The sequence below is a fragment of the Leptopilina heterotoma genome, unplaced genomic scaffold (genome assembly GCF_015476425.1).
Source record: "Leptopilina heterotoma isolate Lh14 unplaced genomic scaffold, ASM1547642v1 Lhet_45, whole genome shotgun sequence".
In the NCBI taxonomy this organism is placed as follows: Eukaryota; Metazoa; Arthropoda; class Insecta; order Hymenoptera; family Figitidae; genus Leptopilina; species Leptopilina heterotoma.
Genome location: NW_025111086.1, coordinates 1,905,703 through 1,926,626, shown reverse-complemented (window position 1 = coordinate 1,926,626; position 20,924 = coordinate 1,905,703). Strand labels below are relative to the sequence as shown.

Below are 20,924 nucleotides of genomic sequence, written 5' to 3'. Positions count from 1 at the left end.
ATTAAATTCTTATACATAATTTAATCAATAAATTTTTAAATAATCGAATTCTTTCGGCGAATTTTAATAAAATTTTAGGCTTCGTACGACTCGATAATTAATTTTTAAAAAAATCTTTCAAAATACAATCATTTTTTTTGTTGAAATTTATAAATAAAATTATTCAAAACTTTAATCATTTTATTTTATTCAATTCTTAATAGAAAGTTCTACGAGAATTCAATTATTTAAATACAAAAATAAATAATTTATTGAATAATTGAATATTTCTTGAATTTTAATTCTTATAAAGAACTTTATCAACATTTTTTTAAAATAATTGAATTTTTACCAAGAATTGCATTAAAATTTTTGATAATAATTAAATTCATTCAAGAAATGTAATTAAAAATGAATTGAAAATAATTCATACATTGTGAGAAACAAATTTATTTTCAAATTCAATTATTTAACAAAATTTTATATAATTATATCCAATTTTTTTTTTAAATAGAATTCTTTTGAAGAATTTTATTCAAATTCTTAAGAATAATTGTGTTTTTAGCGTAATTAATTTAAAATTATAATAAAATCAATTGAAATCCTACGATGAGATTTATTATTTAAGAAAATAATTGAATTGTATCAAAAAATTGTATTAAAATTACATTGAAAACAATTCAATTATTATAAAGAATTTCATTAAAATTTTTTTAAATAATTGAATTTTTTTGAAGAATTTTATTCAAATTTTTAAGAATAATTAAAAATAATTGAAATTTTACAATAAGTTTCATTAGGTTTATGAAAATATGTGAATTATTTAGAAGATATTTTATAAAAAAAGTTTCAAACAATTTTTCCAAAAAAAAATTTATGCAAATTCTATTTTTAAAAAATTAAATTCCTGTGAAATTTTCATTATTTTAGAAAATAATTGAATATTCTTGTAGAATCTAGTCAAAATTTTTTTAAATAATTGAATTCATTTGGGAAATTTTATTAAAATAATTAATATACAAATAATAGAATTAAGAAAAATTTTTTTACAGTAATTGAAATTTTGCAATTAATTTTATTAAAATTTTTGTTAATAATTGAATTTTATTACTTTTGAAAAATTGAAATTAAATACTTGTGAATTGAATTATTTCGAAGAAACATATTCAAAAATTTTGTAAATAATTGAATTCTTGTGAAACTTTGCCAAGAATTTTATTAAAATTTTTAAAAATAATTGAATTTTATTACTTTTGAAACTAATTAAAATTGAATATTCTTGTGATGAATATTATTATTTATGAAAATAATTGATTTCCTCCGAATGATTTTATTATTTATGAAATGATGAAAATAATTAAATCCCTGAAAGGAATTTTTAAATTTATGAAAATAATTGAATTGCCGCGAAAAATTTAATGCCAAATTTTTTATACAAATTCTATTTTAAATAATTGAATTCCTGTGAAATTTTCAGTTTCTTTTAATAAATAATGAAATTTTTGTGTAGAATTATAATGAAAATTTTTGTTTAATAATGGAATTCTTTTGAGAAATTTTATTAAAATACTAGAATATTGAAAATCATTGAATTAAGAAATTTTTTTGTAAATAATTGAAATTTTGCAAATGAATTTTATTAAAATTTTTGAAAATAATTGAATTTTCGTAATAAATATAAATAGTAGAGAATTTTGCCATTCATTTATAAAGATAATTGAAATGTTGAGGACAATTTTTTTAAAAGATTTTTTGAAAATAATTGAATTTCTGCGAAGAATTTTATTAATTTTGAAAATAATTGAATTCTTGTGATGAATATATTGTTATTTATGAAAATAATTGAATTTTGCAATGAATTTTATTAAAATTTCTGAAAATGGAAAAATTAATAAAATTCGTGGTAATTTCATAGTTTATGAGGCAAACAAAAAGACAAAAAAGTTGAGAATTTTCTTATAAATTCTAAACATTTAATTTTTTCTACTACTAAATATTTTTAAGGCACATTTTTTTATCTTAAACTTAAAAAAAATTGTTTTATTTATTTTTATTTTATTTTCGCTAAAAAAATCAATTTTCCGAAACTTGATCCGAATAAAAGCAATTTTCAAGTAATTCAGTGAGGGGTGCTCCGAAAAAATGAAAATATCTCCTGGCGAGTCGCACACACATATAGATTTATTTCCTTGCCGTATATATGTGCATAAAGACACAAGACCAGATTAATATGGTTCATAATCGTGCAAAATATGCGTAGGCGATATGAGAAACTATAAATATACAGATACATAAGAAATCATTTTCATTCTCGGGCATATAAAGTTTTGATATTGAATGGCTGTAATGAAAACTGATGAAAGGAATTGCTGAGATTTGTTGCTTTATCGTTTTCCTTTGGCAAGGTGCCATTTCGTTATGCGATTTAAATTTTTCCACTTCTTTTTTTTTTTATTCTGCACATTCAGTCCGTAATTTCCCATTGCGTTCCGAAGTACTGTGTAAATATATTCCTAATGTTAAAATGACCATAAATCTTAATTATTGCGTGGTCAATTTTTCAAAACGGAAATTGGTTTGTTTTATAACTATATATATATTGAAATAGTAAAATAGTTCGTGTTTTGCAATTATGCATAAAAATTTTTTTTTGAAATGAATAAATTTTATTTCGTTCGAAGGTAACTGTTTTTTAATAATCAGTCCAAGGTGTATATTTTTGTCATACTTTATTCTTCTGATCATAAAAATAATATATAAAAATTTATTTTTATTTTTGTAAAAGTTCTTTGAGAATTTTCAAATTCTTTTGTTTACAATTTAATTTTAGATAAATTTCGATTATTCTGATATTTTTCAAATTAAATATATTAGAAATTAAAATCTTCAAATAATTAAAAGAATTCAATTAAACTTTTTAAAAAAAATTAATTCTACGGAATTCTTAATTAAAAGTATGAAAAGTTCAAATTTTCAAAGATTTTAATTCGAAACCTTTTTAAAATTCAATAATGTTTAAAAATTCACGATATGCTTTCAATATTCAATTATAATCTGAAATTTTAATTGAAATTCATTTTTAAATCAATATTTATTAGAAAATTCTACGAGAATTCAATTATTATTTAAATACAAAAATAAACAATTTATTGAATAATGGAATGTTTGTTAAAATTGTATTTTCATAGAGAATTTAATCAACAAATTTTTAAATAATTGAATTCTCTTGACAAATTTGAATAAAATTTTTAAGAATAATTTTATTTTTTGAGAAGTTTGATGACAATTGTATTAAAAATAATTAAAATTTTGACAAGATTTTATTAAAATTTTTGAAAATAATTTAATTCTTTGACGAAACTTAATTAAAAAAGTATTGAAAATATAGGCTAAGGTTTTTAAATAATTAAATTCTCTAGACAAATTTTAATAAAATTTTTTAAAATAATTTCCTTTTTCGAGAAATTTAATAAAAATTGTGTTAAAAATAATTGAAATTCTGCCAAGAATTTTATTAAAGTTTTTCAAAATAATTGAATTTCGGAGAAAAATTTTATTATTTATTAAAATAATTGAAATTCTGACAAGAATTTTATTTAAATTTTTTGAAAATAATTGAATTTCGGAGAAAATTTTTATTATTTATAAAGATAATTGAAATTTTGACGAGAATTTTGTTAAAATTTTTGAAAATAATTGAATTTTGGAGAATTTTTTTGCGAAAAATTATATATTACTATTGAAAATAATTGAATTCTTGAGACGATTTTTATTAAAATTTCTTTTTAAATATAATAATAACTTATTATAAATTATAATAATTTTGACAAATTTTTGAAATTATTTAAATTTCTACAAACAATTTTATTAAAATTATTTTGAGAAAATTGAATTATTACAAAGAAATTTATCTAAATTTTTGAAATTAATTTAATTCTTTGAAACAATTTAATTAAAAATGTATTAAAAGTATAGGCAAAGATTTAAAAATTTTTTTTTAAATAATTGCATTTTTTTGATAAATTTTAATAAAATTTTTAAGAATAATTACATTTTTCAAGGAATTCCATTAAAATTGTATTGAAAAAGTAATTGAAAGTCTGCGATGAGTTTTATTATATTTATGAAAATAGTTGAATCACTGTAAAAAATGTTATTTTTGAAAATAATGGAATGTTTGCGTAGAATTTTATTAAAAATTTTTTAAACTAATTTTTTTTTTTTTTTTTTTTTTTTTTTTATTTGCATGATTAACAAGCCCACGGTAAAAACCATCAAAGGGCACTACAGAGAAACAAAATTACAAAAGTTGTAATGGTTACATAAGTATAGTAATACTAATTGAATTCTTTTAGGAATTTTTATTAATTTTATTTTTGAAAATAATTGAATTTCTGAGAAGAATTTTACTACTTTTGAAAATAATTGAATTTCTACAATCCTTGTATATTCAAAATATTTAACTAAGTTCAAAAGAATTTTAGTTATTAAAATTTTTTTAAAATCTAAAATTTTAAAAATTTCTAATTAAATTCATTTAAAATTGAAATTTTACAAAATTTCTAATTAAATTCATTTAAAATTGAAATTTTACAAAATGTCTAATTAAGTTCATTTAAAATTGTAATTTTGTCAAATTTCTAATTAAATTCATTTAAAATTAAAATTTTACAAAATGTCTAATTAAGTTCATTTAAAATTAAAATTTTACAAAATTTCTAATTAAATTCATTTAAGTTCATCATGAAAATTGTAAACGCAATTCTTTTAAAATTAATTTAATTTTGAAATCCTTAAGTAAAATTACTTTTTAAAAATAAATACTATAACTTTAGAATAACTTTAGAATTTTTCAGGATTTCGATCAAAATTCCCTGACTTTTCAAGGTTTTTAAAATTCCCTAACATTTCCAGGTTTTAAGATTTTCGATTCTAGGATATCCTTACAAAAAATGTGAATAAGCGACAACTGTCATATCTAAAAATCTAGAGTTTTCTGTTAACAAAAAGAAAAAAAACTAGAAAATATAGTAAAAATTTATTTTTTTATTTTTCGCTGAAATGCGTATAGAATGAAATAGTTCAGGATTTTTTTTTCCTACGGATACAAAATTACTTTTTATATATACTTTTTTTCCTCATGTAAATTAAAACCACATTTCCGTTCAGTATTTCCTCTCAATTTTTCATTTTACCTCAAAAGCACGCATATACGTGATTCTAGTTGAGAGTTAATTTTTTTTTTTGTCTTCTTTCTCTTAAACTTGTATAAATCGCTCGCCGGCATAATAACCCTATGTTTTAGTCGTCAGTGTAGGTCCAGTCGAATGAGCGTTTAAGAAATTAACCCCCTTAAGACGAGCGCGCACTCAACCTTAAAATCGCCCTCACGAAGAATAGGTCATGCCGCACAGGAATACATTTATACCAACGTTACGCCTCATACTTTAAGACAAGAGGATGAGGCTCTTTCTTTTTTTCTCTCTCTTTCTCTCTCTCTCCCTCTCTCTCTCTCTCTTTCTTTATTTTTTTATTTCCCCCCTCTCTCTCTCATTCTTTCTTTTTTTCTTTCCCTCTCTCTTTCCTTTCTGAAAAGAGAAAAAAAGAAAAAAAATAGAAAGAGAGAGAAAAAGGAGAAAAAATAGAGAAAAAGAGAGAGAGAGTGAGAGAGAAGGAGAGAGAAAATCCGAACATGTAAACGCTGATCCTTGAGTGGAATAACGCCATACAAGTTGGAATTTTTTTTTTTTTTTTTTTTTTTTTTTTTTTTGTAAAAAGAGCGACTCTCTGACAACCGGACTTTAGGGCTCATAAAAATAAAAAGGAATCGCGACGAGAACTTTGTGGCAGCTGACGGACCAATCACTATAATTTCCATGACGTAAAAACGCCATTTCTGCCAAAATCTTTCAAAGCTAAGGACTACTAGCAAAACCGCTCAAATGAAAATTACCCAGAAGCAAGTCAATTTTTTTTGTTCTTAAGAAAAGAGAAAAAAATTCCTCCCCCCCCCCCCCCCCCCCTTCTGAACAGAAATATTCCAAAGTTATAAAATTTAAATTCATATTTGAAATTCGTCTGAGCGTTTGAATTTTTTTCTTTTCCAAACTATACAAAATTTTTATGAAGAGAAAATTTTTCTTTTTTTTTTTTTTATAGTATGGGTGATAAACTTATGAGGCAATTTCAAAATTCCCATTTGCTCTTTTGAGTCGCGGTTAAAAAATTTTCGTTTCTTTTAACCGCCTTCACAGCACAATATGTATGTATAAAATAATGCGTGTATAAAGTTTTAAAGCTATTTCGATATATATTGCTTATTTTACGTTCGGGGAAAAAAAAGTAAAATCACCGACGTTTAAAAATGCATTTTGAATAGTGATCATAAGTATTTTACGACTTAATCGGCGAGCTTTTGTGTTTTTTGATGAATCGAGCCGCGTGCGCTCGTGAAGGGAAAGTGAGGAAAAAAGTGAAAATGGAAAATAATACTTGGGAGTAAAAAATAATTATAAAAAAATAAAAAAAAATAAATACTGTTTAAACAAAAAAAAGAAGTTTTCTTTATAAATAAAAAAAATTGTTCCACTAAATTATTTGTTTCAATTTCTTTGGTTCAAAAATAAAAATCGTATTTGTTACATAAATAAAAATTTTATTTGCTTCAAATAAATTTTATTTCGTTCAAAAAAAATTTTTTTTAATTAGAAAAATTTTCCATTACTTTCCAGTAACTAAAAAAAATATTTATTTGGATTTATTAAAAAATTATAATTTTTAATAAATCCAAATAAATATTTTTTTTAGTTACTTTTTTCTATTTTCAAAAATAAAACTATGAATTTTATATAAATAATTATAAAGTTTTCATATATATATCCGGTTACGTAATTACATTTTATAATTGTGAGAAAGAATTCGAAAAAAGGGGAGAAAATTATCACAACGAATATTAAATTATATAATTTAAGAGCGCGCATATAAATCGAACCAATAAATTCTCATTTTAAAATGAAAGAAGAAATAATATTTTAATTGCTCATTATGAAAGTTTTCGTTTTCTTTTTTAAGAGAAATAATAATATAATTATCTAAAATTATGACTTGTGAAGAAACTTGATGGAAAAAAGAATAAAATCGAACGCACATTTATTTAACATTTGGGAAAAGAGAAAATTTGTGTTTTAATTAAATACTATATAATTAAAGCGACAACGAATGAAATGATATCAGAAAAAAGTGAAATTCATATTATGAGCATCAAAATGTGAAAAATAACAAAATAGTAAATAAAAAAATAGATTTGAATTTAATTTCAATTATGTGATAATTAAATATTTAAATAGTAAAAATAATAATAATTGAATATTGAATAAGTGAATAACAAGTAATTTAATCATTACTAAGTACAATAAATCAATAAAATTGGAAAAATAAATCTTCCCTAACGTCTCGTAAACTTTTTCTTCAATTTGTTTAAATAAACAATTTAACCTTTATTTCTCATCTTGAGAAATTGGAAAAGTAAAAAAAAATTCAGTGTAATTACATTTGAAAATCTCTGTTTAAAAAAAAAATTGTTGCACGATTTCTGCTAAATAGAGGAGGAGTACCTTTATATTATAAATATATTGTTTCGCAAGTTTAGAAAATTTTTATTTGTAAAATATAAAATATATTTTATACCGAGGCCTTCAACTGAAAGAAAAGGCTATCTATCGGTTTAATTGAAAGTTTCCATGAAATGCCTTGTCAACTTTCCATGAAATGCGTCAGAATTTATGTCAGATTATTAATCGCATTGCCTATCGCAAAGAGAGTTCTTATAAATACATTATATGAATACATTTATATTACGATTAAAAGAGTTCAATGAGAGGGAAAAATATTAAAATATTGCTCAAGGGAATACAATTTCCAATGAAGCAATTGAAATAAATTAATTTTCCCTGCAATGATAGCAAAAAAGTGGAAATTTTTTTTTCTTCTTTTTTCATTAATATAATGAGTCCTTGCAAAATGTTGTTTGGCCTTTTCATTTGTTATTAAGCCTTTTTTTATGGTTATGATTAAAATTGTTAATAATAATGATAATAAAAAACAAATGATAATATTTGCTATTTTGGAAAAATCGATTTTTTAAAATTATTTCGTAATAAAAATAATAATAATTGCTTTTGTTAAACAAAAATCACAAAATAACTTGTTTTTTAAAAAAATATTTAATAATTATTATTTTTCCATAGGAATTAGAATTTGTAAAACATTCAAATTCAAATCTTTTTGAAATTCAACAATTTATGAGAATATTATTATAAAACATGAAGAATCATGTGATTTTTTATCACATAGATTAAAATTTTAGGAAAATAGTTGAATTCTTTATAATTTATGTTAAGAGTATTATTAATATTTTTGATAATCATAAAATTTCTGCAAAGAATTTTATTAGTTTTAAGTTAATTGAATTTTTGGGAAAAATATTATGAAATTTTTTGAAAATAATTGAATTAAACATTTTATTAAAATTTCTGAAAATAATTGAATTATTTAGAATTTATGCCAAGAGTTTAATTAATATTTTTTTGATAATAATTCAATTTCTACAAAGAATTTTATTAATTTAAAGATAATTGAATTCTTGGGATAAATTTTATGAAATTTTTTGAAAATAATTAAATCTTGTTGAGAATTGCACAAAAATTATACAAAATAATTAAATTGTTTCGAAAAATTTTATGGAAATTTTTGAAAATAATTGAAATTTTGTAAAGAATTTTATTAAAATTTTTGATAATTGGATTTTGAGTGATAAGATCATTTTTTTTACTGTAAGAAATATCTTTACTGTAACTTCTTCAAAATTATTTTCATAATTTCAATTCAATTATTATTTTCTAGAATTTTTTAACTAAAATTCTTCTTTAAATCAATTATTTACAATAATTTAAAAAAAAATTCTGCGAATTTTCAAATGTATTTGTTTACAATTAAATTTTACGAAATTTTTAAATAATTAACTTCTTTCGATGAATTTAAATAAAATTTTTAAAAATAATATTTTTCAAGGTATTCGAAATAAAATTGTACTAAAAATAATTGAAATTCTGCGATGAGTTTGAATATTTATGAAAATAATGGAATTATTGCGAAGAAATTTATAAAAAATTTCGTAAATAATAGAATTCCTGTGAAATTATTTTATTATTTATGAAAATAATTAAACGTTTGCGAAGAATTTTAATAAAATTTTTTTTAAGTAATTGAATTCTTTTGTAAAATTTTTTTAAAATAGTAGATATAGTAAATAGTAGATATCATTGTATTTAGGAAAATTTTTGCAAAATAATTGAAATTTTGTCAAGAATTTTATTAAAATTTTTGAAAATAATTGAATTTTGAAGAAAAATTCAATTTTGTAGAATTTTATTATTTATAAACAGAATTGAAATTTTGTCGAGAATTACTTTAAATTTTTGAATATAATTGAATTTCTGCGAGAAATTTTATTACTTTTGAAAATAATAGAATTTCTGCAATTATTTGAAACTTCTCCAAAATTCAAAATTGTTTTTAGTGTTTTTAACTAAATTTCCTTGTTAATTTCTTTATTTTTAATAATTAATTAAATATACAAATATTATAAAATTGAACTAATTTCAGAATAATTTAAATTTTGAGAATTTTTGCAAAAATTTCAATTCTTTAGAATTTCTAAATAAAATTCTTTCAAAATTGAAATTTCATAAAATTTGAAATTAAAATGTTTTGAAAAGTTCATCTATTTATGAAAATTGTAAACGCAACTATTTAAAAATTTAATTAATTTTAAAATGTATAAATAAAATTATTCGTTAGATAATTTCTAAGATATAATTTTATGATAGTTTTTTCAAGAATTGAGTTATTTAAAAAAAAAATTATTGTCAAAAATGGAAAAAAATTGCAGGTTTTGTATTAGAATTTTTGTTTTTTTATGAAAAAACTATTAATAGTAATATTTTAATTATTTGAATGTTAATTAATTATTTTTCTAACGTTCTGAATTCTGATGAAATTGAAATAAGGGGACAAAAGGAGATTTATTTATTATTATTAGAAGAAAAAAACAAAAATAGAGAAAATAGTATAAAAATAGAGAAAATAGTATAAAAATAGAGAAAATAGTTTAACCCGTCAGCACTCGCGCTATAGAGAAAAAGTCTCACTCTAATTTTAATATTTAAAAATTTTAAGGTTAAAATTTATATATATTGCCGAGGTTTTTTCTATCTTCATAAAACGTATTCTATTTTCATACAAAAATAATAAAAATAATTCAGAGAATACCGTTTATTAAAAAAAAATTGTTTATTTTATACTTGTCAATTTGATCCATGAGATTTTTTCTCTACACGATACTAAAGTAAGCTGGGAGAGTGGGACTTCGGCAATTGTCGGGAGGTGTTCGGCAAAACTCGTTCGCCTATGGATATTCTAGTGAAATAGAACTATACTGAAAACTGTCATGGCGTCGACGTGCAAATTGTAAACAAACTGTGGTAAGTTGCTCTGATAATTTTAACGTTAAAAATAATTTTATTATTATTTATTCATAAAAGAGTTTTACGTTGTGTTATATTATATCATATACAAAGTATATTTACATTCATATTGTTTAATTTACACTTTTTTTTTACACATATATGCATATTATTATTTTGACGTTTTTAGGTTATTTCGAATGTTTTCTAATCATGAGTAGAAACAAGGAAAAAGATTTCGATTGGTATTCAAAAGAAAATGTATCTGACCAGGAAGATTTCGAGCTTTCTGGAGAAAGCGACGATAATATCGAACAAGTTTCGAATGACAGTTCCACTGAACAATCAGGTTCCGAGAGTGAGGACATTAGCTGCAATGATACTAGTGAAAAGTTTTTCATAGGCAAAGATAAAACGACAAAATGGTTTTCTTCTCCTGAAAATAAAAAAGTAAAAACCAGAAAGCATAATATTGTCATCAGGTTGCCAGGAGTTAAAACTGCTGCCAAAAATGCTCAAAGTATTCTCGAGTGTTGGGAATTATTTTTTACTAAAAATATGATTGAAAAAATAGTTAATTTCACAAATATTCAACTTGATAAGCTTCGAAGAAATTATAAAAACGCAAAAGATGTTCGTCCGACTTCTGAAATTGAAATTAGAGCCGTTCTTGGTTTGTTGTATATGATTGGTGTAAAAAAAGGCAATCATGTGAATTTAAAAGAATTTTGGGCTTCAGACGGAACAGCACCGGATTTTTTTCGAGCTTCAATGAATCTTCAGCGGTTTTATGTTTTGATTAATGCATTGCGTTTTGACAATATTCATACTCGAGATGAAAGAACGAAATTGGATAAATTAGCGGCAATACGAGAGATCTTTGATATGTTTAACGATAAATGTAAAGAATGCTATACACCTGGTCAATATTTAACAATTGATGAAATGCTGGAAAGTTTTCGAGGGAGGTGCAGTTTCCGTCAATATATGCCAAAGAAACCAGCAAAATATGGTCTAAAAATGTGGGCTTTGGTGGATTCTCGTTTATTTTACACCTCCAATATTGAAATTTACGGAGGAAAACAACCGAATGGACCTTTTAATATTTCTAATTCCGTAGATCAAGTTGTTAAACGTATTTCCGCTCCAATTTTAGGCACAGGTAGAAACATTACGATGGATAACTATTTTGCATCTATACCATTGGCTGTTGATTTATTAGATCACCACAGAACAACTGTTGTAACAACTTTGCGCAAGAATAAAAGAGAAATACCTCCTCAATTTCTTCAGACCAAAGGAAAGGCTGTGAACTCTAGTATGTTTGGTTTTACTGAAAAATGTACTTTAGTTTCATATGTTTCAAAAAAAAAACAAAAATGTGCTGATGTTGTCTTCCCTGCACAATTCTGGTGATATCGATAAGGATAGTGGACAAAGAAAAAAACCTGAGATAATTACCTTTTATAATTTAACGAAAGGAGCTGTAGACGTTGTCGATGAATTAAAAGGTACCTACAGTGTAAGTCGAGAAACTCGTCGCTGGCCTATGGTAATATTTTATGCCTTATTAAATATTGGTGGAATAAATTCCCAAATAATTTATCGAGAAAACACTGAAAACAAAATAACTCGTCGCTCTTTCTTGAGCCAGTTAGCAAAAGATCTTGTTATTCCTTTTTTAAAAGTCCGAGTAATGGAGCCTTCATTAAATCTTGAATTACGATCACTAATTAAACGAATAGGAAACATTAGAATTGAAGAAGCAGTCAAGACATCCCAAGGATTTTGTGAATTTTGTCCTCGAAAACTGAACAAGAAAACAAAAAAACGATGTGTTACTTGCTCTCAATTTATATGCCCATCACACACTTTGCTGTACTGTGATGATTGTTATAATGTTTGATTTAATAGAGTAATACGAATAATAAGATTTTAAATCTATTCTTTTGCTTTAAAAATTTATATTTGTTTAAAATGTAAATGTTTACAATTTCGTAAAAACGATGTAAAATACTATTTAATAAATTCTGAATCTTCTTAAATTTGCATTAATTAATGTTTCATACAAATTCTTTAATATTTTTTAAAATAATACATAAACCATGTATAAATATAAATTAATAATTGTAAAATTATTCTAATTAAATTACAACTGTTTAATTTTATAAATAAAATGATTAATAATAGTAATATATTATATAAATCATTAATAATAAATACTTAAATCGTTATTAATTAATGTAATAAATGGTAATAAGTAATTTTATACTTTTGCAAATAAGAATAATATGTTTATAGTAAAGAAAGGTAATTTGAATATAGCCGCCAAAAAAGTTACTAGACGCATGCGCATAACAGTGAGAAAATCTCTCAACACGCGAGTAAAGAAAGTTGTTAAATTAGCGCGAGTGCTGACGGGTTAAAAATAGAGAAAATAAATAATATAACAAAAATACGAAAAACGGAGAAAATAGAAAAAATAAAAATCGAAAAAAATAGTTTATCGAATAAAAATAAAAGTAGGGGAACATAGTCTAGGTCGGCCACCTTTTTGACTTTTGTTTATAACTTTTTTTTAAAAATGAATTTGGACAATTGAAGTATATGGTTGGAAAGTCCTGTTTAATAGGAACATTTTTTCTGTACAAAGTAAATTGACAGGTTTAAAAATGAAAAAGTTATAAAGATTTAAAAAAAAAAAAATTTGTAGTCCAGGTTGGCCATTACAGTCAAGGTCGGCCATGTTTAAAATTCAAAGGGCATTAATCGTTAAAAAATAAAATAACATGTTTGGAGTTACGGAAAATTGATTCTTTATTGTTTACAGTTTGTAACTTAATGAAATAACAAAATAATAACAATAAACAATATAAAAAAATAAATATAAATAAAAAAAAGTTTTGCACTAAAATATTAATAAAATTAAATAAAAATATTAATAAGATGATCAATTATATTATGAGTTATACAGAATTGCAGTTTTTGCAAATGAAGTAGCTCGTCCTCAACTTTGCGCATTTTAAACACATAGTGGCCGACCTTGACAGTAAGTAACATTACCGAATTGTTGTAACCATAAAGAAATACGTTTCGGGATTCAATTTTTTACTTTGTTTTCCTTTCAACCATGAGTCCCACAAATTTTCTGCATACTTGCCTTGACGATTCAATTTGTTTTTTATCTTTTATTAATGGTTTTTCACATTATGCACAAAACTTTTTTTCAGCTTTTTTTGTACCGACGTCACAGAAAACACAATTTTCGATTTTCCGAAAATGTAATTGAACAAAAAGTTAGGTTTCACTAAGACAAGCTTCGACAAAAATGCGCGTAGGTGGCGCTAGTGAACTTGACAAAAAAACGCGAGTGGCCTACCTAGACAGTAAGCCAACCTTGACTACATTCCCCTACAAATTGCTAATAAAAAAAAGCACTGAATCAGAATGAAAGGAATCTTCTCACACTGATTGAGAAAAATTTTTCCCTCAACAAACATGAGAACCTATAATGCCGCATCACAAAGAAATGTAACAATTAACTGAAATAATTATTTCTTATCGATACAGTAAATTTCAAAGTTGTACGGTAATCGCGCCTAAAGGTGATCACAGAAAGAAAGAAAAGAGAGAGAGAACGATAAACGAAGGCTTCCGGCAAATTTGTTTTACACTTTTTCTTTTTCCTAGTAAAAGAGAAGCACACACATAGAAGGACGAAAACGACGACGACCTGTTTCGTTAACAATATATGTACACCACACACAACATTGCTGGTAATTATGCTCTCTCGACGACGAGTTACTTGCCAAACTCGTTCTCGCGTAACTTCACGTTAGGATTGCTTGTGACAACTGTCTTTCGTATATCAGCAGAGAAGAGCAGAAACGAGAGAATATATATTTACTTCAAATGGGAATAAGTTTTAAAGATAAGAAGATGAGAACTATTTTTTTACATTAGGGGAAATTTCAGAAAATATTTTGTTTTTAGTTGTTTCTACTAATTTACTAATTTGTATTTTTTTTTGCTAATTTTACGAAAAAGGATTTTTTTTATTAATTTTGCTGACTATTGTATTTTTCTACTACTTTCACAAACTTGTAATTTATACTAATTTTGCTGACTACTAGTTTTTTTTTCCTTCACTGACTAAAAGTTATTTACTAATTTTACTAACTAGTTTTTTTTACTAATATTTCTAAATACTAGATATTTTACTAACTTAGTTTACTATTAGTTATACTATCTAGTAATTTCCTATTAATTTTATTAACTAGTAGTTTTTTGCTAACTTTACTATCTAGTTATTTTTTAATGATTTTACTATCTAGTAGTTTTCTATTACTACTACTATCTACTAATTTTACTATCTAGAATTTTTCTATTAATTTTACTAATAGTAGTTTTCTACTAATTTTACTAATAGTAGTTTTCTACTAATTTTACTAATACTAGTTTTCTACTAATTTTAGTATTTAGTAGTTTTCTATTATTTTACTAACCATCAGTTGTTTTCTATTAATTTTACTAACTAGTCGTTTTCTACCACCAGGCTTCGTACTCGATAATTAATTTTTTAAAAAAAGTAGGTAAAAGCCAGAAAAAGTAGTAAAAAAGTAGCTAACGAAAAATTAAACTTGACGACTCAATTTTTTTATAATTTCTTAATTATATTCAAAAATAGAATAATGATATAAAATAAATAAATATTTAAATACCTATTTATTTTGTCGACAGGAATTGAAATATTTTTTTTTTTTTTGAAATTTATAAATAAAATTATTTAAAACTTTAATCATTTTATTTTCTTCAATTTTAAATCAATTCTTATCAGAAAGTTCAACGAGAATAAAATTATTTAAATACAAAAATAAATAATTTATTGAATAATTGAATATTTCTTAAATTTGGATTCCTACAAAGAACTTTATCAACATTTTTTTAAAATAATTGAATTTTTACCAAGAATTGTATTCGCAAATTTTTGATAATAATTAAAAGTCATTTTCAAGAAATGTAATTACAAATGAATTGAAAATAATTATTACACTCTAAGAAACAAATTATATCAAATTTTTTTAAATAATTGAATTTTTTTTGAAGAATTTTATTCAAATTTTCAAGAATTGCGTTTTTGGCGGAATTAATTTAAAATTACATTAAAAATAATTGAAATCCAGCGAAAAGTTTTATTATTAATGAAAATAATGGAAGTTTTGTCACTAAACTGTAAGAAAAGTTTTCAAAATAATTGCATTCTTGAGAAGAATTAAAAAAAAATCTTTTTAAAGAAATGATTTTTTTCAAAAAATTTAATGAAAATTGTGTTTTAAATAATTGAATTTCTTTGAAAATTGTTTATTATTTATGAAAATAATTGAATTCTTTTAAAAAAATTTTTCAAAAATATATTGAAATCAATTCAACTATTATTTTAAGAATTTCATTGAAATTTTTAAAAATAATTGAATTCTTTTAAAGAATTTTAATAAAATTTTTAAAAATAATTGAATTTTCAAGAAAAAATTTATTACTTTTTAAAATAATTCAATTCTTGTGATGAATATTGTTATTTATAAAAATAATTCAATTTTGCAAAGAATTTTATTAAAATGCCTTAAAATAATAATTAATAATAAAATATTCAGGAATAATTTTGTTATTTATCTTTAATAATTGAATTATTTCGAAAAATTATTTATGTAAATAATTGAATTCTTGGAAAGAATTTTATTAAAATCTAAATGAATAATTGAATTATTTCAAAAAAAAATTTATTAAAATTGTTACTGAAATAATTGATTTCTTTTAAACAATTTTATTAAAATATTTGAAAATAATTGAATTCTTGTGAAAAATTCTAATATTTTTGTTAATAATTAAATTCTTCTAAAGAATTTTAAAAAAACATTTTTTTTTAAATAATTGATTTTTCCGAGGAATTGAAATTAAATTTTTAAAAATAATTAAAAGTTTTTGAGCAATTCCTGTAAAATTGTATTAAAAACAATTGAAATCCTGCGATGAATTTTATTATTTATGAAAATAATTGAATAGTTGCAAAGAATTTTATAAAAATTTTGAAAAATAATTGAATTCCTGAGAAGAATTTTATTATTTACAAAAATAATTGAATTCCAGAGAAGAATTTTATTATTCATAAAAATAATTGAATTCTTGCGAAGAATTTTATAAAAAAATCTATTTAAATAATTAATTACTTTCGAAAAATATTAGAATAATTTTGTTTTAAATAATTGAATTTCTGTGAAAATTTTTCTATTCACGAAAATAATTGAATGTTTGCGAAGAATTTTATAAAAATTTTTTTTTAATTATTCAATTCTTTTGATAAATTTTTTATTAAAATAATAAATATTAGAAATCATTGAAAATTTACTAATTCAAAGTCTACAGTATTTTTTGCAAAATTTTTTGTCTTTTTGCAAAAAAATAATTTTATAATTAATGGCGCAATGAAATTGTAACCGAATTGAGAGGTCGGAGACATTTATATATGCATATATTATTTACAGCAGGAGCTTCCTGACGATTTTAATGAGACCATGAGAGAGAGAGAGATAGAGAATATTATAAATGAGGCGTGTAACACGCCTCGTTATGTAATATATAGCCAGGCAAGATAATTTGATCATTAATATTTTTGTCTCGTTATCTATATCCAATTAATCGAAAAAAGAAAAAAAAAAATTTCTACACCTTTTGCTCCTGGTGAAAAGTGACAAATCATTTCTCATTTCAGAAACAAAAATCAAATAAAGGGACTTATTAGAAAACTACCAGATTATCGTTGTTTTTTACGGTCAAGATTTTCGTTAGAATTAAATTCAAGTAAAAATTAATCTAAATTAGTAAAAAAATAATTATTAACGAAAATAAATAATTAATAATTTTTAATTAGTGACAAAATAATTATTAACGAAAATAATAAAAAATATTAACTAATAGTAAGTAATAATTATAAAATGATAATTATAATAAGTAATAAAAATGCTTTTTGGATATTCGAAACGAAATTTGATCGCTTTATTTTTCAGAGCGATAATTTTCGAGAGCACAAGTATACTTGAGTAATGATTGCCATTTGCTTTTTGGCAATAAAATGCAATTACGTTTATCACTAATATATGGCAATTCACACCTTTTTGAATAGCGATACGAGAAAAACTTTCATTTTAAAGGGCAGATATATAAAAACGACGGAAATGGAGATGAACTTTCGCCAATCGATCTTATGGATATACTTATATTTTCATGTTTTTTCTCCTTTTTTTTCTTTTCTGCTAAAAAATGATATTATAACTTTTTCCTTTATTATCTTTATTTTTCAGTACACTTCGTGACGATATAATTTCATTAAATTAGGAATTATAAATTTTAATTTAAAAATTAAAAGAAAATTTAAAAAAAATTAAAGTTAAATAAAATTAACTTGAATAAACATTTAAATTAAATTAATTAAAAATTGAATAAAAATTGAAAATTACCAAATCACTTTAGTATTTTTCTCATTCGAGAAAATCCCAGAAGAGTTTAAGGTACTTTTACAAATGAAAATCTTTTAGTTATTTTTTTTTCAAATTCATTCAAAAAAATTGACAAAAACGTTAAGGTACATTTACAATTACTTTAAATTTACATTTACTTTCGACATTTTTATTCAAAAAAATATTTCTTTCCAATTCGTTCGAGAAAATTCTAAAGAGTTTAAGGTACTTTTACAAAGGAAAACTTTTCAATTATTTTTCACCAAATTTGTTCGAGAAACTTCTCAAAAAATTTAAGGTACTTTTACAAGAAAAACTTTACAGCTATATTTTTCTTCAAACTCGTTTCAAGAAAATTCAAGAATTTTTTATTCGATATTTTCCTTAAATAATTATTTGCAAAAAACAAGTATTTCTTTAAATTCGTTCGAGAAACTTTCAAAAATGTTTAAGGTACTTTTACAAGAAACACTTTTTAGCTATTTTTCTTTAAACTCGTTCATGAAAATTCCAAAAATTACAATTTACTTTTACAAATTTAAAAATTTAAAATAATTTAAATTTATTTTATATATATTTTTTTAAATTATTTTTCTTCAAGTTCATTCGAAAATTTCCAAAAACTTTAATGTACATTTACAAGTAATTTAAATTTAAATTTACTTTCTATATTTTTGATATTCTTCCCAAGTCGTTCGAGAAAATCTCAAAGAGTTTAAAGGTGCTTTTCCAAAGGAAAAATTTTCAACTATTTTTCACCAAATTTGTTCGAGAAACTTTTTAAAAAATTTAAGGTACTTTTACAAGAAAAACTTTATAGCTATTTCTTTTCAAATTCGTTTTAAGAAACAAGAATATCTAACCTGATATTTTTCCAGTAGTAAAAAATTGCAAAAAAAAGGCACTTTGCCAAAAAAAGTTAAGGTACTTTTACAAGAAAAACTCTTTTGATATTTTTTCCGCAAAAACGATTCTTTAAAGTTCAAACTCATTTGAGAAACTTTAAAAAAAAGGTACTTTTGCTAGGGGAACTTTTTAGCTATTTTTCTTCAAATTCGTTCGGGAATTCCCAAAATTTTAAGGTACTTTTACAATGATATAGATAAATATCTATAAAATTGATAACTTTTTTTCGCTCTTATTCATAAATATAAAAAAAATCTAACCTGATAATGTTCCAATGGTAAAAAATCCCAATAAAGGCACTTTGACAAAACACAACAGTGAATTTCCAAAAAGGCACCAAAGATTCCAAATTTATTAAGACACTATTATTTCACAGTACAAAACGAGTAGTCACACACTTTTTTCTTCCTTTTATTATTAATCACAAAAAAAGGCACGTTAGTCACGAAAAAAAAATCTTTCAAAACAGTCACTGATAATTTTTTTACTTTTCCTTAACTTTTCTTTTTCACTTTGTTTCCTCTCGTTTTTCCCAAAACTTCAAAACTTGTCAAATCACACACACACCACACGACAAATGAAGGTCAGGGTCCAATTATTGATATATCCAAAAAAATTCTCCCGCAAATTATAATCGATTGAATCGCCACGTAAAAGGTCAATGTCGACACGCACCTCCCCGTGTGTCTTGCTGGGACAAATGCCGGCGGCGCTACCGCGTTACAAGAGAGTCACGCCGGTAAATATATATACTTGTCTGTATATGTATATATATTTGCCTTTAATCGACGATGGCCTCGCCTCGAGAAAACTGACCTACGACGAATCGTTCACCTCGTTCTTGTGGCGTGCTAGTGCGAATGACCCTTCATTCACGACATGCACGAGAAGAGGAACTCACACCAAAAAAAAAACAAAAAACAAAACAAAAAGACACAAGGGAACAAAAGTAAACAAAAACAAAAACACTTGTCACGATCAACACGAGCGATTCTCAGTTTCGTTCCGTATCATCATGTAAACACTAATTTTCCAAAAAAAAAAAAAATCTCAGTATTTTTTTCCCCAAGGAAAGAAATAAGGGGAAAAAAATTTTTCTTCTCCCCGAGATTATAAATCCAAAAGGCACGTGGTTAATCTCAAGGGAAAATTATAAAAACGATACTGTAAAGATAAGTGACAGAGAGAGAATTGAAAATAGTGAACGTGCAGTCGTGCGGTTGCGACGGCAATGCCCCCGCGTGTCGGTTTGGTTTTGAGCGCCGCGGTCGGAAACCCCGAGATTCCCCTTCTCCTATAAGGACTCTATGGTTAGCAGTTTGCTCTCTTCTCCCCACCACTATTTTTCGAAGAACAACACACACAAACGGAACGTGCGGCGCGCCATCTTCAACGGCACGGAACCGGTACCCACAAACACACACACACACATACACTCTCTTTCTTTGAAAATATAGGAAAACCACTGTGTGTTGTTTGAAGGGAGGATCGAAACCGTTCTCCACAGTCTGGTGGAGACCAGTCGCCGCCGGATGTTGCGCTGGACCACACTCGATCTTTTCCTCCAACATAATCGATATCTCTACAAAAGCGAATTAGGAGGGAAAAGAGGAAACCGCAATATTGTAATTTACCACATGGCAGTGTGGTTCTCTTTTGTTTTTGTTCTCGTCGCATTGGGATTATTGATTTTTAATTAATATTTAGTGAAAATTAATATTTAATATATGTAGTAAATTAAAAAATTAATATTTATTAAATGCGATGTATTAAAAATTAATATTTATTAAATATTAAATATTATGAAAAGAAAAATTAAATATTAAATTGCTTACTCTCTAAATCTGAATTAGGACTAATTCCACCAACCTCAATTAAAAGTTAATCAATGATTAAAGCCAATTTAAAGGCTTATGATTGGTTGATTGAGGATTTAATCATTGATTAACTTTTAATCGGTATTGGTGAAAATGGACCTTAGTAGTTTTGCGACTAATTTTTAGTA

The 20,924-nt window shown here is 23.6% G+C and overlaps 2 protein-coding genes across 2 annotated transcripts in view; one reads left to right on the top strand and one right to left on the bottom strand.

Annotated features, from left to right (window-relative positions):
* LOC122507149 overlaps positions 1–20,924 on the bottom strand; it is a 614,585-nt gene that overhangs the window by 386,722 nt on the left and 206,939 nt on the right. The window lies entirely within an intron of this gene.
* Positions 10,175–12,183, top strand: LOC122507150 (piggyBac transposable element-derived protein 4-like). The gene is made up of 2 exons (XM_043619716.1): positions 10,175–10,520; positions 10,693–12,183. The coding sequence occupies exon 2, from the start codon at positions 10,716–10,718 to the stop codon at positions 11,916–11,918; it is 1,203 nt and encodes a 400-aa protein (XP_043475651.1). The 5' UTR covers positions 10,175–10,520; positions 10,693–10,715; the 3' UTR covers positions 11,919–12,183.